Here is an 18,608-nt window from a genome sequence, read left to right on the forward strand (position 1 = left end):
AAAACAAAAATTTATACAATCAGTTCAAGGTAGGCATTAAAAGATAAGTTCCCCACCATGCTCTCCAGAATGAATCATTCTGCAAGTGTTCTGTGCAGGCTCCGTCTTGTCTTTTGGTCCAAGACATAATGACAGGAGAAGGATTTCAAAAGGGCAGGAATCCTGCCTGGTTGCTTAAATAGCACTAATGATATGCTTGCTCCTGTTACTCATTTATGTAATCTCCATAAGGAATAATGGTGTGCTAAGATAAATAGAGCACTGGAATTACTAGCTCTCATACAGCATCCCTGTCACCACCTCAGTGCTAAGTCTGGGAGTGTTTAGAGCATGATAATCTGCTTTATTTCATTAAAAACAAAAAACCCAACAACAACAACAAAAACCAACACAAATGTTACTATCTTCTGCAACTGGCAAAGTGGGATACAGCATTAAATAATAATTTTGCATATATTTGTATAATTCTCCCTTGCTAATTTTATGTTACATTGCTTAGAAAAGGCTGACTATAAACATGAGAATGATACAATGTGCTTAGAGAAAAGGCTTGTCAGCCTGTATCCAGCAACAGCCAACTCCCATGCTAGCCATAAAAATGCACCAATTTGCTTGGCAGAAAAAGATTTCACATTTATATAGAAGGAAGGCACATTATTTCAAATTTATTTAGATACCTATTCATTAATTTGCCAAGAGGGTTAAAATAAATAAAATAGTACAGAGGGTTCTTTTTTTTTTTTTTTTTTCCCCGTTAGCTTGCATGAAATTACCCTGGATTTCTGAGTTACTTGAATAGGTAGTTTCCATTTCCATAAATCCAACAGCCAAAAACTGTCTCAGACAATTTTTATACCTGTTAAAGTGGGAAGCAAAAAGGTCTGCTTTTTTCCTATCTAAATTAGTCTAATGAACTAGTCAAATTAAATAGTCAAATGAGTTTTTCATAAGAGAGACTGCAATGAAAAAAAACACAAATGTTTTTAAATTTAAATTACACCCATGGTCAGTTTTGTCAGACAGAGTTAGTTCACATCTCTCTTTATCCTCACTTGACACCTCAGACATTTAATACAGCATATTTTGTTCTGGTTTTGCTAAGTTTAACCTTGCTGTGCTCGGAATGCTCTCACCATGGTACACAAATGCTTTTTATTATTCCTCCCAGCCTGCACCTCTGACCAAGAAAGTCTTCATTCTACATCTCCATCTGCTTTGAACTTTCCCAAATGATCCTATTTGCGCTCAAATTTTCACTATCAAAATCTCTCAGGGACTGCTTCCATCACATGTACCATTCAGAACTGAAAAGTCTTCCACCTCTAAGCACACTGTGATGTCAGCATTTTTGCCATCTGCAAACAATCACTTTAAAATATTCATTCAAGCCACTGCTGTCAGAAGGCATGCTCCAAGCAAACGTGCTGTTTTCTTGTTGATCTCTTAAGACTCTTTGCTTAATCTCTTCTTAATCAGAGTGTCATCAGAAACACTGAAAACAGCCAGGTTATGAATACTGCTTATGAGCATTGCTTCATTAGTTACTTATGATAAGGACAGAGTGTAAGGAATGTCTAACTTCATAAAAACATGAATGTGCGCACATTCCTGATTCAAATCAAATTTCTGATGATGATTTGCTGGTCCACAAGTCCAATGGTAATGATTATACAGTAATGGCCATAGTCATATTAGCAGTAACACAAATTAATAGTAAGCTAATTAAGTAAAATAGTGCTCATCAACTATCTTTAGATGTGCTGCACCACATGAAAGGTTCTGCAATCCTCCCGTGTGAAGATCTGCCTCCTGTACTTAGTTGGAACCCTTCTTCCAACTTTATACAATGCCCTGTAGATCTCATAGGGGAAGAGACAACTAACAGCCAACTCAGGCCACTCTTCCAAGCCACACATCATTTTGAAGATTTGTAGAGTTTTCCCGTCTTGGCTCTTTCCAAGCCAGATGCCTGACATTTCTGACAGCTGAAGACAGCAAGTTCAGTAGTTCTTTACCCAGAAGTTGTTTGAGACTTTTGATGATCCCTGTTGCCCTTTTCTGACACATTCCAATTCTGCTGAGTGCTTTTGACCAGAACTGTGCCGAGTACTTAAGATGACAGCAAACCACATCTTTATACAGAAGCATACTGAGATTCAATGGTTAACTTTTGGTTCACTTCCTAATCATTTCCAGTATTTGATTTGCTTTTTGACCACTGAACAACAAGCTAATGCTTTCACAGAACTACCACTTATTACCCGAAGACCTTGCTCCTAAGGGATAACGGTTATCTTGGACTTAAAAATGAAAAATATTTTTCTTCCACATCGAAAGTCCCAGAAAAGCCTCAGGAATGTGTCTTAAATGACACTGTTATACTAGGAAAGTGATTTATTATTGTTATAATTAAAAAAAAGAAGCGAACTAAAAATGGTGAGAAAAGTCCTGAAATTTTTTATGAAGTACAAATCTAGAAAGACCAGCCACAATTGTTATCAGGTTCCTATGCTTCTGTGTTTAATTGTGTTCAATTGACACGTGCATAATAATTTTATAGAAAGCATGAACAGTGCTCACTGTTCCGAGCTATGTTTATACACCGTCTTCAGTTACTTTTCCGAGAACATGAGACAACTGTGCTACATTTATCAAGGTTGAGTTTCACTAAATTTCTTTAATGAAAGTGTTTTGTGAATATATAAACAACTATGTTAAAATTTTCATATCAACTTATTCTGAGAGCAAACTACCTGCAACAACATCCTGATATGGCAGCATTTAATATTCACTCCACAGTCTGCATGGTTTAGGCAGAAGACCCAAAGGACAGGTTTACCATCACATATTCTTTCAAACTCCTACAGCTCACTGTATTTATAATTCACACCACTTAATTGTTATTGTTATTGGCTCAGTTAAAGCTTTGAAATGTTATCTGCCTGGGAACAAAGCCATTCTATTCTATTTTACTAAGATGAAGATGGCAAATAATAATTAAAGCAATAAAGAAGCAAACAACCAAAACAAAGCAAACAATTTTTCAAATCTGCTAGAGTGTGATCCAGAACAGACCTACAGTGCCATAAGTGGGGAAAAGAGAAAGAACAGAGGATATCCACCCTACTGAGAAGTATTTTCCTTCAGCTGTTTATAATGTTCTTACTTAGATGCAAACAGGCTGCAACAGAGCCACAGTCAGTGAAGTAACCACTCTGCAGAATTGGTCTGTGAAGGAACTTTTCTCTATCCACCAGCCATTCAGGCACAGAGCTCCTGCTAGCTGCCTACGAGAAAATGCTACGACTGCTTCTCCATGTGACCTAAGCCAGGTCTTACCATTCTTTCCCTATTTTAATAAATCCTTTCATTCTAGCTGCTCTCTGACATTCACTCTCTGAAAGACTTTATGCTGTGCAGAAAATTATGCATGATGAAGTTGTGCTGAGACAAAAAAAAGTTTAAGCTATCTCATTTATTTCACGTAGTTTGATATCAACCGCGAGTTGATATGGGACATACACGAGTATGTCCCCCGTGTAAAGAAAAAGCACATTTCAGTAATGTGGGTGCTGTCCTGCCTAGAGTTATACTTGTTCATAGCCCATACTTGCACTGCAAGTAGTCAGAGTGAAGATCCTGGAACTGTTTGTGAACACAGTTCACAGATGAGTATGAAAGAAAAGCTCTGTTTGCTGTTTCAAGATAACTTCAGGAGTATTGCACAGGAGTACAGATAAAGTCCTAGAAGTCCACACACTGTGGCTTTAGATGGAGAAAAGTGGAAACACTTAAGAGATATATGGATCTGATGCTCAGGGACATGGATTAGCAGTGGACTTGTAGTGTTAGGACATGGTTTAGCAGTGGACTTGTAGTGTTAGGACATGGTTTAGCAGTGGACTTGTAGTGTTAGGTGAATGGTTGGACTTGATGATCTTATAAGCTTTTTTTTTTTTTTGAGGTTAAGTCAAAAGTCATGAAAGTCTTCCATATCCAAATGATAAAGAAAGGGAACACCAGGCATACTCTTTGAAGTACTCAAAAGAACCCAAAATATTCTCAGATAAACTAGAATTCAAGTGAAAAAGACAGAGAAACATTCCTTAGATGACTAGTAATGGTACAACTTCTAAGCATGCAATTCATGTTAAACAGTACAATGCACTGCAATCACCACAAGGGTCACGTAATAGAAAGATAGTAAGGTCAATCTATAAACCACTTGGTGTGGTCTCACTGCCAATATTTTACTGGCAAATCAAACCATGATGACAAGATAAGTAGTTTACAAAGTTTCCATTATTATCACATTATTGTTATTATTATTGTTGTCTGGAAATGAGACATAAAACAAAAATACGATTTTCCACAAGAATTTGGAAGGAAGATGTTTGCTTTGAGAAATATGAAAAAACAATTCAAGTTGCATATATATATATGTATAAATTTTTTTGACAGCTCTCAAGAAAGATTAAAAAAAGCCCAAAAGGAGACATCTTCCTGCATTTCTATGGGTGGAAGTAGTTTTCTCTGAAATGCAGGCTGACTGCACTATTAGGAATGCATGATTATACCCACATTTAATACTGGTTCAGTAAAAGGCTTTGTATAAAAATACAGGATTGAAGATGCATGAGGTATACAGCCCACAAAGTTAAAACCATTACATCCAGAAATGACAGACTGAAGATAATGCTAAGATACAGAACCTTCCTGAATCTCTTCTTTACAATGAAAATTTATACACTGTACCCATTAATGTCTCATAAAACGTAACAATATATTCCTAGAAAATTGATAGAAAAAATATCGGAAAACTCACCTCCATAGTCAGAAACCCTTTCTGTGGTAGATGGCATATATCAAAGATAGATGCAATTCAGTTTGCTCTAGAGCAATTATCAAAGTCTTGATGCTTGCTTTGTCTCTTTGAAAAATAACCCTGTTACTTTCATAGTTAAAAATTCCAGGCCACTTTATGATCCATTTGTTTTACCTTTTCCAAAAATCAGTGATACTTTCTCATTTTAAAAATATTCTTCTGTGATAATTAATAAATCATCCCTTTTGGCGCTCAAACAAGTACCTGTTAATGTCACTAAAACATGACTAAAAAAATATCCAGTTCCTTCATGATATCCGTAAGAAAAATCATGTAGTTACAGAAACTTTGGTCACCATCCAGCTGTTTACTCACCCATTTCTTGTCTAGTACTGCAGATTCCTGTTCCATATCTTTGTAGCTCTTTGGTTACAGTTTTCAAAGCATTAGGATCTGTTTCTGCGAAGCCGAGGTAGTTATATGAACCCATATTGATTACATTCTTGATGGTTCTTCCTGTAAACCTATAATCAAAGCAAATTTTAAAGAATGCTGTGACCTTTCTTTGCACTCGAAACAAAAACAAACAAAAAAGTTTCCAAATTTTGTTCCATCATCAGACTTCCATGTGGAATTTACAATCCTTATAATATCAACATCTTACTGAATAATTACTGCATCCTGAGCAGGAAAGCTGTAGATGGCAATATACTGATATTAGGTGAAATGGCACTTCTGTAGACTTTTTTTTTAAAAAAAAAAGCCTAGGACTTTTTATAAGGTACAACCTAGAAAGATTATTTTGTCAAATGGTTTGTCAGCAGCTTCCACAAAGTTACTGGTGTTACTGTACTTACACACAGAATAAACATGAGGTGAATGACATGGGAAACACTGTGATACACTCCAGCCTAAACACTATCTGCATGATGAATTTCCATATCTATTTAACTCAGTAACAGATATGATAAACTGAAATTTTCAAGTTTTAAATTGATTAAAACTCACTTCCAGAGACTTGTTAAGCAAGATAGAAGCCACATTTATGTATTGCAAGAAATTATTATTCTAGTCCAAATGGATAAAACAAATGTCGTGATATTCTGGCTAAGATGTTATAAATGAAGCACAGGAAGTTTTTACTTAGGCTGATAAAGATAGGTAAAACTAGTTTGTCACTGAGTTCTGTCCCTTCCAGTTTTCACTGCCAAACCTTGTTCAGAAGAAAGCGGATAGACTATCAGAACTGTACTGATTTCAGAAAAAAAAAGTGCTGATGTATGTATTAGTTGAGGATCAAGGTATGATGCAGTAGATGCATTTTTTTCCACGCTTTGCAGATATATCAGGATGAACATTTACAGAGCTGAAAGCTGAAGAGTGTCAGCGACTCACCTAAATGTCCAGTTGTAATCATCTGTAACGCGTTCCATGAGGTCGAACTGCGGCCCTGGGACACTGCAAATTGGACGATTCCAGTTATCACGTATTCTCATATAGAGGTTTCTGGTGTAAAAGTTCTCAAAATCTTGATAAAGTGGCACAAAATCCTGGTTTGAAAACATGCACAGGGTTACGTTGCTAGGAAAATGTCTGCTAAGGAACTCAAGCCATTCCCATTACATAGGAACAACTGATTGATTAGTATGCAGAAGGTTACAATCACCACTTATTCTTATGTTACAAACAATTCCAATTGGAAAATATCTTTAATTTCTTTGAAGTACACGTTATTTATTTATTTATTTAAATTTCACATGGTCCAGAAGTTGGAATAATTCTCAAATCCAATCTTTGGGAAGGTCAAGATGAAGTCAAAATACTTTCACTTACATAATCCACATTTCTCAAATGGGGCACTTTGTTATGTGCAGAGCACATTCCAAACCTGAGATAAACAACACGTTGTATCTCAGTAAATGTTTGATACATAAAAGCAAGTCCAGTGTACCTGGTGTGAGCACTGTTGGCTTGACGACAAGTTTGGTTGACAGTAAGTTTCTATCTGTGAATTTTAATTTGGAAAACAAACTAACAGGAAGGTACAGAATGAAAACAAACATTTATTTGAAACCCTAATACAGTCATATTAGACAGTGGATAGAATAAACTGGTAAAAGAAAATGACATGATATGTAGGAGAATGAACTGAACACGTAATGCCTGGTGGATGGTATGGAGATTTGACCAGCATGTCTGAAAGCAAAATAGTGCATGAATAATCAAAACATGAAGTGAATTCAAAAAGAAAATCCAAAATAAATATATCATATTACTATGATATTTCATTTGAAAATGCACATATCTTCAAAAAGTAAAAACAGAAAATCTTTTTTGAGAATTTTATATGTAAGAGGAACAGGAACACTATTTGCATTCTTCCATTCTCTATGCCAAGTGTTATTTTAAATTACAGTGCAATCGGGACAGGGAAGGTAGAACAACAAAAAATCTAAACAAATTCAGAATGCAACTGAACTTGTTGAGGTGCAAGTTTCAGTTAGGAATATGCAGTTTATAGGCGAGGATTCACAAGAATTCAGGCTACATTTGCTTTGCACCAGGACAATTTCCACGTTTTGTGACCAGCTGTTTGACAAACAAAAGTTAGCAATTACAAAGATGCTGGCTCTGCCTATTGCTATGATGGACAAGGTAAGAAAGTCAGAAGGGACAAAAAAAAGATAGGGGTAAAGAGATTGGGAGAGATGATGTATTTAACAGTAAGGGGTTTCTGAGTTTTCTTTTCCTATACATTGAACTAAGACACTGAGATACATAACTTCTTTTTCATACGTACTTTTTGTTGTTCTCTCTCCTGTGCAACGTTACGTTTTTCTAGTCCCCAGGCTCTCATAAAATCTCGCAGGTAGCCAAATATTGTGCCCACTCCAAAACCCACAAACGTAAGAACAGCAACATACATTGGTGCTTGCTCAAAGTGCTCAATAAATGTTTTTTTGTAGAGAGTTCCGTTTGTTACACCATTCTTCTGAAAATACAGAACAGAAATTTGCAACATTTAAATAAAATAATTTTATTTGATCAAAGCTTATACCAAAACCTTAGATCTTGAGGAAAATATTTTTGTCTACTATGCCACAAATCCAGAGAGGCATTTAGACCTCTCACCATACCAACTACTGCAACCTATCCTTGAAGAAGAGGACCACTAAAACTGCACTTGGTACTCATCACTGCAAGGATGTTCCATTTTCTCTCCTGTCAACCAATGTCTTCAATTGCAGATGTCTTCAGCACCACTCCCATGTCTATTTTGAAACATTTAAAACTTATGAAAGACTAGCAACACATTATTGTGTAATTGGACAATTATTTCAAAGGTGATTAAATGGAAACCACAATATTCTGTTTTTGCAAGACAGAACTATAAAAAGGGAAGGGCAGCATTGAAAACTCACCCACATCGAGCCTGACGCTGCTTCTTAAATTCTTGTGTAACACACTAGAGCAGCTATCCTATGCACAAGAAATCCTGCCTAATATAGGGCATCTTTACCATGATGCTCTTGATGTGAGCAAGTATCCAAAACAGCAGTGATTCCAGCCTTTTATTTTTTGTTTCAGTTAAAAAAAAAAAAAAGCCTTTAAATTCTTTCAATTACCTCATCCATACTTCTAAGGGTACTTTAAAAGAGGCAGTATGCATGGACACATATGCATCCTTTGTCTGCTGGAATTCGTCACCCTCTTGTGAGGGACACCTAGAAGCTTACGAACGTGTGGATGAAATTATTTGGTTGTTAAATTATACTAAATCTTCAGCAGTTGTTAGTGAAAGAAGCTAAGTTATTCAACTGCAGCCTTCTCAGATCAACCAATACTCGCAAGGTTATCAGATTATTCTTTTGAATAGAGGTCATCCCCTTAGTTCCTTAAAGTATGACAGTATTTTCCTGTTGCTTTCTAGTGATGTCCAACCTACCAATTCAAAAGCATTAAAAAAATGTAATACAGAAAAAGAAAGAACAAATCCAAAAAACAAACAACCACAACAAGAGAAGCAGATTATCTATTGATGCAATGTAGCAAGTTGAAATATAATAATCATACTAGGAACCACCACAAATTAACTGCACTTCTTAGACAGATCTAGTGTTATTGGTCTTCTCACTGCCTTAAGCTGCCGATATAGTCAAAAGATTTTCATTTCCATCATAAGACCCAGTCTTGGTTTCACCATGTTTTCTTGGAAGAAAAAAAGTGCTGAATACAGGATAGAATGAAAAGATTTCAAATGTAACCAAAAAAAGGGGAAAAAAAATCACTGGGGAATGGTGAAAATAACATGTTTAGACTTAGGAAACATTTACTGCCCTGCGAAGGAGAAAGAACGAAAAGCTGTCTCTCCCCACATGAGCACAGAATTTGGAAGCAATTTTACACTAGCACCCCTACCTAAAGCAAATTGTTCTTTTAGGCCAACCTATCTACCATATAAAACGTTTTCTGAGCCCAAGTTAAACAAGTCAAGTCATACGCCAGGTAAGACACAACAGCAATGTGCACACTACATCACAAGACTGTATTTCATCCAGGACTAAGCTAAGTCCCATTACCTTACATGCATCATGGGCTATGAGCATACTTATGGTCATCTATGGCAATTCCATTGACTCTGTACTTTGGCAAGCTGTGATGATGTGATAATGAACCTGAGTTCAGAGGAGAATTGGCATGATGATTCCATTTATCCATTTTATTAATAAAACTTTACTGTTACGTATTTCATTTGTAAAGAAACTGAGAAGCTTTGGCTTAGATTCCTCCATTGCAAAACTCTTCTGCAACACTCTTTTGCTATGGAACTCTTGTCTGAGCTATGTTCCAAGCTCAGATGCTCTCACTTTATGCATTCAGCATGGTATATGCATTTAAAGATTTAACCACTGTCACCTCCTATTCTTACAGCAAACAGCTAGTAGGAAGCTGCACATCAACAGGAGTAAAACACTAAGAACCTGAAGTCAGATAGTGACCCACATTTTCTAAAACGACAGTCTATCAATGTTCAAAAACAAGAGTCTTCCAAAAGCACAAGGTTAGTATAAGGCTGAGAAAACAAATTCAGAAAAATACAGTGAAATTTTTTCTAAAACCAGAATTGACTAAAACGGGGGCATTCCACCCATCCCTGGAGTTCCACAAAAAGAAAAAAAAGTAGAGGAAGACTCCAAGTGTTGAAATAACCAAAATAGGGAGTCATAAAACTGGATGCTTTTGTGCTGCACTTCAGATATACCATACCTCAACTCTAGCAATTCTTAGCAGATGATGAAGAAAAGATTCTAAAATAAAAATAGTGAATGATGCTTTCCTTAGTACATTCTCCCAACTTCCAACAAACTGAGGCTTGAATATTTCATGATCCTGAGACTCCATTATGACGTTTAATAGTCATCAGGGATACCATGAATGTGTTTTTTATTTTTGAACACACAAATAGTATAGAAAAAATATAATGAATTTCAATAATTGAGTTAGTCTGAAAAAGAAAAAAAGTATTTCACAAATTTTTATTCGGTAACTGATACTTTCACTCAACAAGTTACTTTACAACCATTGGCTTCCACTCAGTTTTCCTATTCAGCAAAGTATGCTACCTGTAATTTTCTCTACATGTGTGACTTTTGCTTCTCCACTTGTTCCTTTTCAAGTTAAAGACTCTTAATCTATTTGATTCCAGTCTAGTGTCCTTGTGTAATGAGTAATATGTACTCTATATATACATATTCTGTCTTTTTGCAATGGGATGCAGTTCTAGAAATATCCCTTAGTAATTACAGTGTATCCTTCCTTAGCTGCAACACACACCTGACTGAGAGCAGGCTGCTATTTGTGCATTCTCAGTATCTCTTTTCCCCATCCATCTTACGCATTACTTTTTATGTACTGACATGAAATTTAATGTTCATTACATACTGCCACAACTCCTGTTATCCAGAATTGATTTTTCACTACCCTGAAAAATTCTGTACTGTCAATAGCTACTGTCACCAATTTCTCCTGACCCTTTCCCCTCCCCTCCCCCCCCCCCCCCACAGAGATTTGGTCAAAACATGAGACAACATAATTCCAATCAGAGATCCCTGAGGGACTCAATTCCCTGCATCTCCCTGGCCAAAGGTTGTATCTTTGTAACCCTCCAATTCTATGTTGACAATGCCAACTTAAGCAGCAGCCCACAGCTGCTCAGCAACCTTATTCTTCACAAATCTTGAGTAAATATTATCCTTTGTGATATGCTAATCCAAATATTATTGTCTTGTTTTAGAAGAATATTCTGTTGATGTTCCAAATCAAAATAGTTTCTCACAAGTCTGCCACAGAGTAAGAGTACTTTCTAGGCACAAACACAAGGAATCCACCAGAGCAAGGAATAAAGATGAAAAAGACAGTCAGCTTACAGATAAAATTAAAAACGAACAGATATTTTAAAACCCAGCTCAACAAATCTAGGATTTCAACAGCTTTGTGGAAACAAAAAGCAAAATCAGGATTATAATATTTATCCTCCTTACACTGAGGCTTACTTAGCTTACCAGATCACACTGCCTTGCACACTCTTACAACCAAAGATCATAGTGGCAGCCCTGCCTCATAATCTCCGTCTGCAGTGCACAGTTATATAGAATCCTTGTTGACAGATCTGGCAGCAGCCTTAAACCACAGTTGCTAAGTAGTTTCCAGTAAGACAGTCACAGCAAGAGAATTTCTGGGCAAAGTTTTGATGCCAATGAAGTCAATAGGAACAATCCCAGTACGGTCAGTCAAGTCAGCTTTAAATGTTACATCTTGTATCTCTATATCGTGTAGTTTACAGGAGAAGAGGTAACCACTTACACCGGTATAATTTATGAGTAAGCCCATGAATGGAATAGAGATGAGGAAACTGAGACTCGAGAGCCCATGTTTTCACACAAGACCATTTTGTAGAAGCAACATACACTGCAAAGAAATCCAGAAATCACAGTCTACTTTTTGAAACCTCTCCTTAATTAACATTTTGTAAGCTATTATGGCTACTTCCAGTACAGCAGCGGTAGGTGTGAACAGCTATATCCTTGAAATAAAACTACTAAGAAAATAATGAAGTCTTTTTCTTTAAACATACTTCCTCTCCTAGAAATAAAAACTGATCCAGAAACAGATGAAACTTTATTTTACACTCCTTCTTCAGTTTAAGAAGCACATTTAATCTGTTTCTGGATCAGATGTTATCATGTTGTTGCATAAAACCTATAAAAACGCAATGTAAGCTGAATGATCCACATAAAACTGACATGACAAACACAAATATGAAAGGGATAGATGTTGAAAACCATAAATCAAATGACATCCACATTTGCCCAGTTTCTGCCAGATTCCAAGAAGCCATTGAAATCTTGCATGAATTATGACAGTACATTGCTACAGCCAAAAACCGATGGGAGCACAGACTGACAATCACTGATGAAACATCTGGTTGCTTGCAGATAGTTTGGTTCTACACAGAGATGAGTGGAGCTACTAAATGCCTTCTTTGCTCCAGTCTTTACTATTAAGATTGCCCCTTAGGAGTTTCAGATCTGGAGATAAGAGAGAGAATCCAGACAAAGAAAAACCTCCCCTTGGTTGAAGAGGATCTGGTCAGAGATCATCTAGGCAAACCTGACAAACACAAATCGACAGGTCCCAATTATGCACTCATGAGTGCTATGGGAGCAGGCAGAAGTGACTGTTGAACAACTCTCTATCACCTCTGAATAGTCACGGTGAATGGGAGAGGTGCCTGAAGTCTAGAGGAAAGCCAATATTGCTGCAGTCTTCAAAAAGAGCAAGAAGGAGAAGTCAGGAAACTACAGGTCAGTCAGCTTCATCTCCATCCCTAGAAAGGTGATAGGGCAGCATATTCTGCACGTCATCTCTAAGCAGATGGAAGAATCGAAGGTTATTAGAAATAGTTAACTTGGGTTCACCAAGTGGAAATCATGCTTCACCAATCTGGTAGCCTTCTATGATGTCATGACCAGCTGGGTAGATATGAGAAGTGCCTGTTTCCTACCTTGACTTCAGCAAGCCTTTTGACAATGACTCCTATAACATTCTCATAGGTAAACTTAGAAAGTGTGGGATAGATGAGTGGACAGTGAGGTGGATTAGAATTTCCTGACTGAGAGAGCTCAGAGGGTTGTGATCAGTGACGATGAATCTAGCTGGAGGCCTACCTGGAGCAGTCTGACCAGAGAGACAGTGGAGTCTCCTTTGGAGATATTAAGAACCTGTCTGAATGTTCTCCTGTGCAACCTACTGTAGAGAACCTGCTTTAGCAGAGGGACTAGACGAGATGATAACCAGAGGTCCTTTCCAACCACTATGATTTTGTGATATAGTGTTTTGTAACTTGAGCAGTAATCTACATGAAGAATACATGCAATTTAACATCAGAAGAAAATCTCAGGACATATTAGTATTGAATGTTACTTGAACCAGTTCTCAACAAAATAAAATTTTACCTTCAATGTTACTGGTGACCTTCTCTAAAACATTGTCACAAATTGGAACTAGTATTGGATACCATGCAGAATTTCAGTAACAGCTCCATTGCACTGAATATTGATTTAAAAAAAAAAAAAGAAGTACAATTTTTGAGTGCAATTTTGGAGGCTGAAAGACACTAAAGACTTGCTCATAAATAATATTAGGAAGAAAAAAAAACTGGTAAAAGTGAGAGATAGCAGTCACAAGGGGTTTAAACTGGAGCTAACCTAAACTAGAGATGAACTTGAGATACAAACAGTTCATTGCCTTAGTTTTACAAGTTTTTCAGTAGATATTCAGAGTTATTCAAAATGCCTCAGCCTGGTGTTGGAGGATACGTATTTATAGCCCTGCACACTATAGGCACCACGTATTCCAGCACCATCAAATGGTTAGTTGCAAGTACTAAATAAACTGTCTACTCTGTACTGTTTTCTCCAAATCTACAGAACTGCATGTTTTCATCTGGTATGAATTTAGTACAATAAGAACTGCTCATTGCTGAACAATCAGAAGAATGTTCGTCGAAAGAAAAGACATCTTCATATAGCACAGAAGCTTAGATACAAAGACGTGGGACAAACATGAAGAGTTTCTCTGGAGATCTTCTATGCCAGCAGCAAATCATGAAAATGTAACACAATGATGGGGACAGTGAGTAGGACATGAATGTGAGAAAATTTTGCTTTGAACTGTAGGTTTCAGAAATTGCTATATAAATACGTAGTATCCAATATCAACTAAGACTTGTCAAACAGTATACAGGAAAAAGAAATTGCATAGTAAATTCTTCCAGTGACTATATACATTCATTACAAGCAATAGTAAGAAACACTAAAATGAAAAAGAATGTAGAAAGCCTGCCATTTACTATTCTGCCTGCCCTTGCTCCCAGAGAATTCAAAGTGGACTCAATTCAGTATAACTGGAAAGGGATGAGAGCAAATACGGAGCTTAATAATTTCAAATTATTACAGACATAACAATGAAGTTCACTAACCAGAAAGACACTTACAAACACCAGAAGGTATTTCCTAACCTTATAGCAATTACAGAGTAGAAGGCCAGGCACATTGAATCAGACAAAAGAACTGCATGAGATGCTTAGGTTACAGCAATCCTGGCATAGTTCCCAGCCTTTGAGCTGCAGCAAGTGTTTGCTATTATTTCCAAAGCTCATAGTGAACTACAGGAGTCACACAGCCCAGCCACATCAGATTATCTCCTTGTCATTCATATCCCATGGCTTTGGCTTTAAGAATGAGCAGCAGAAAAGAAAAAAAAAAAAAAGGCTGAAGTGATATTGTATCACCTTGTGCACATCACTAACAGCAATCTACTAACAGAAAATTTCTTCCAGAAATGACTTAACATTTAGGAAGTCAGTGAAGTCAATCAATCCATTTTCTATATATTTTCACTGGGATTGAAACTGTAAATAACTGGAAAGATACCTGAGATCATCTAACCAGACTGTTAGTGATTTTTGTTAGTGATTTTGTGGGCCATGCTTAAAATCTATGTGAAGCAATCCACCAAGTTTCCCACATAATGACTTTGTAACAAACACAGAAAATGTTTTAACTAGCATCAAATTGCTCTCCACACAAAATTCCCTTGTGAGGAAAATGTTACAGGTGGACAGATCTCATGCACCAACTTGCATGACTGGATGAACACTGAATCCCAGTGCTTTCTCCATTGAAAATTACCATACAGGGCCAGGATTCTGTACAGGAGGCAAATGGAGACAGCCAAATAACGAGACAAGCATTTCCTATCAAAACGGATGTGTGTCCCTGAACTTCCCATACCAAATACCATACAAGCTTCAATCTTCTGTGTTAAAGCTTCAGAAACAGTGTTAGGCCATCCTTAGCTCCCTAAACGATGACACCAGTTTTGATAAAGACTTCTGTAAGTTATAGAACACCAGGTCCTTTGTGAAAGGGTCATGAATGATTTCTAGATCATAGATGATTTCTAATCTCCAAGTTGTATGTCATTAGAATAATTTGCACATTATTGCAATTATTCTGTGATGAATGCAGAGGTTATGTTGAAAATGTGTGCTCTCCAAAACATTCCTGTTATTGCCAGGAATTACACATCATATCTCAGAAAAGTGATGGCAGAAAAAATCATTGACAATTTTGTTAATGCAATCAGTCTGGACATATTTAAAGGCTTATATTTTCTAAGGTAATCTTTGTTTGTTTCCAACCTTGTGATTCTATGATTCTATGAATCCAATTAATTCTTGTAGTGGCATTTAAATAGCAGTTTCCAGGCATATCATGGGCAGAGAGAAAAGAGAGATGGCATACCAAAATAAAAAAGTTCATGATTTAATGATGAAAAAAGTAGAATTTCTCAAGGACAGCTGGGAAAGGGGCAATCAGAATGTGCTGCTAGTTTCACAAGCAAGAGGATTAAAAACTTATTATGAAAGAAAATAAACAGCTTGTTAGACAAGGTTCTTTTCTTAGCTAGAAGAAGATTCAGGCATCAGAAAGAACTTCAGGGAAACAGGACTGAGTATAAACTCATTTGACATACAGCACATACCTTTATAGGACAAAAGAATTTGAAGAAGAGGGGAGAGAGAACCGTCTCATAAAGGTGGATATAGTCTCACATTATATTATAATGGGGAAAAAAAAAAGATGAGAAAAAGAAGAGCTTGACACTTTCAAACAAGAGTTGTTGTTTAAAGAAGACAACAGGAATTCATTCAAAGAATACTTAAGAAATCTGGCAGAAGTGCCCGTGTCATAATTGAACTGGGATGGATCATACCAAAACTAGCAGCAAAAGTGGCATACACGATTGTATCAGTGCAGCACTTAATATAAAAAGTGACATAGCTTGAGGATAGATAGGTTGCAGGCTATGTCACAAGAAGCTTAAAGAAAGTTTACAGAATAACCTGGATTCAACAACTAGTGAGACTTTACTGAAGGTTATACACTTCATTTTAGAAATCCTGTTTTGTTTTTAAAATAATACTAATACCTGCCATTAGAACTCTCATTTCACATGGATATTTAATCTGAAACAAAATTTTGTAGGAATGGGTTCAATAATTTCACAGTGTGCAAGCTGCACACTGTTAATTCTTTGTGTACTTTTAATATAATCCCTAAATTAAACTGTTCCAAACTTTTCAAGTGCTAATTATTACACACATTTTTTTCTGCATGTCCTGTCATAGGCTCTTGATTTACTTGCAACATAGGTGTCATTATTAAGCAAGCTGGTTTGTGCCAGTTTTTAGGCATACATAGCATGTTTTATTTCCTGAACAGGGCCATCCAGATGTGGAGGACAGACTAATATACAGGAAAAAGTCTAACTTTAATTAGCCAATACTTGAAAATATTGTGAAGAACACCAAAGAGAAACTGCAGGTGAAAATTCAGTGCTAACAAACTCAAAGCAGAACATTTCTGAAAAAAAAAAAATCTCAATGGGCTACTATACATCATAACACATCCCAAAGTACTGATGGTTTTTCTTAGAGGTTTCAAGACTAAATATCAAGAAATCTAGAAAGTGATCAAATACTTGAGTATTATTGCATAAAGATCGGGATCGAAACTGTAATCAATATAGCAAAAAACCAGTACGTTTATGGGAAGATTACACAAGTTCTTCATATGTTGATTTCGAGACTACAAGAAGAAATCCTTGACTAATATATGAAGGTAATACGCTATAATAACTCTCACTACAACAAATGGAAATAAATATTTCAGTAGACTATGTACAACACTCCGTAGAATAAAGTATACTTAGGAGACATGTCAACTTGCTAATGGGATTTGCAACTTTATTTTTAAACATAACTAAGGAAAGTACTATGGGATTTACATTAGCACTATGTTTAAATCCCACTGATCACAGCGTAAGAGTAATAAGAAGAAATATAGCACAGCAAATCCTTCACTTGCACCTTCTTGTAAGGTACTCATACCATAGTTACATACTGGAGAGCTCAGTTAGATTGCTAAATATTAGAAGGTAAGCAATTACACAGATGAGTAATAAGTGTTACAAGATAATCATGCAAGGAGTCTAAATGAAAATCTTAAAAAAAGATTCTGTAGAATCCGTTTAAAGGACAAATACAGTCTCATTTCTTTTACACGGGTCCTAATGCAGAAAAGATGTGTGTTTTAATAGATAATAATTATTTTTTTATTCTTCACAAACAGTAACATCTTCCTCTAGCTGTACACATACTTTTTTATGGAAAATATCAAGTAAAGGAGATTTAAATCTGTTATGATTATGCCCATTTCTGTATCTTTGAGGAACTCACAGGACCCTGGCACTATTTAGCCTGGAGAAGAAAAGACTCCAGGGAGACCTAGCAGAGGCATTTCAATATCTAAATGGGGGCTATAATAAGAAAGAGGACAGACTCCTAACAAGGTCTGTTGTGACAGAACAAGGGGAAATGGTGTCAAACTAGAAGAGGGGAGATTTAGACTGGATATAATGATTTTTTTTTTCTTTTTTTTTTTTTTAACAATAAGAGTGGAGAATTGCTGACACAGGTTTCCCAGAGAGGTGGTGGATGCCCTGTCCCTGGAGATATTAAAGGTCAGGCTGGATGGGGCTCTGAGCAAGCTGATCGAGCTGTAGATGTCCCCGTTCACTGCAGAGGAGCTGAAGTAGATGTCCTTTAGGAGTCCCAACCAAAACAATTGTGAGATTCACAGATCCCAGAGATGGCACAGTAAGTCCTCCAAGAGGCATTCTATACCCACTGATTTCAATTGTACAATTGGCTAAGATGATCTAGAACTTGGTAACTTCTTAATATCTACTTAATTGTAATTATGTTCATTAACTGTTATTACATTAGCTAATTCAATCTTAGAGCTTATAGTGAAATGTACTGTACTTCAATTACTCAAAAATTAATTTAAAAAATCTAGAAATAAAACATGCATGATTACTTTCAGTACATTACATAATAAAATACTCTTTATAAGCTGTTACATTAATCACGCAAGTCCTTACACTGAAGATCAGAACGGCTTCCATTCTCTTATCTGAACTAACCTCTGCTATTCAATGTATTTGCAGAAATTATTCCTAAATCCTGTCTTCAGGTTTTACAGTAGTCTACCTAGACAAAGACAACAACAGAAGTCCTCAACCCAACACATTGTACTAATTGTCATTAGCAGATACACATCTACCCAGAGGCAAACACCTGGGAGCTGTGGTT

At 36.4% G+C, this 18,608-nt stretch overlaps 1 protein-coding gene across 8 annotated transcripts in view; it reads right to left on the minus strand.

The window, feature by feature from the left end:
• The window catches only part of SPTLC3 (serine palmitoyltransferase long chain base subunit 3), a 293,417-nt gene that overhangs the window by 44,728 nt on the left and 230,081 nt on the right, over nt 1–18,608 (minus strand). For 7 of the 8 annotated variants that reach the window (XM_090134807.1, XM_090134808.1, XM_031598140.2 and 4 more), the window contains 3 exons: nt 7,626–7,817; nt 6,221–6,375; nt 5,201–5,349 (listed from right to left, as the gene is read on the minus strand). In XM_090134807.1, the coding sequence (XP_089990933.1) occupies nt 5,201–5,349; nt 6,221–6,375; nt 7,626–7,817 (496 nt within the window). Of the gene's footprint in view, nt 1–5,200; nt 5,350–6,220; nt 6,376–7,625; nt 7,818–11,388; nt 11,456–18,608 lie in introns of those variants that run through there. The other variant, XM_090134809.1, reaches the window with a different exon arrangement.

Source organism: Phasianus colchicus, chromosome 2 (assembly GCF_987193195.1).
Source record: "Phasianus colchicus chromosome 2, bPhaCol1.hap1.1, whole genome shotgun sequence".
NCBI lineage: Eukaryota > Metazoa > Chordata > Aves > Galliformes > Phasianidae > Phasianus > Phasianus colchicus.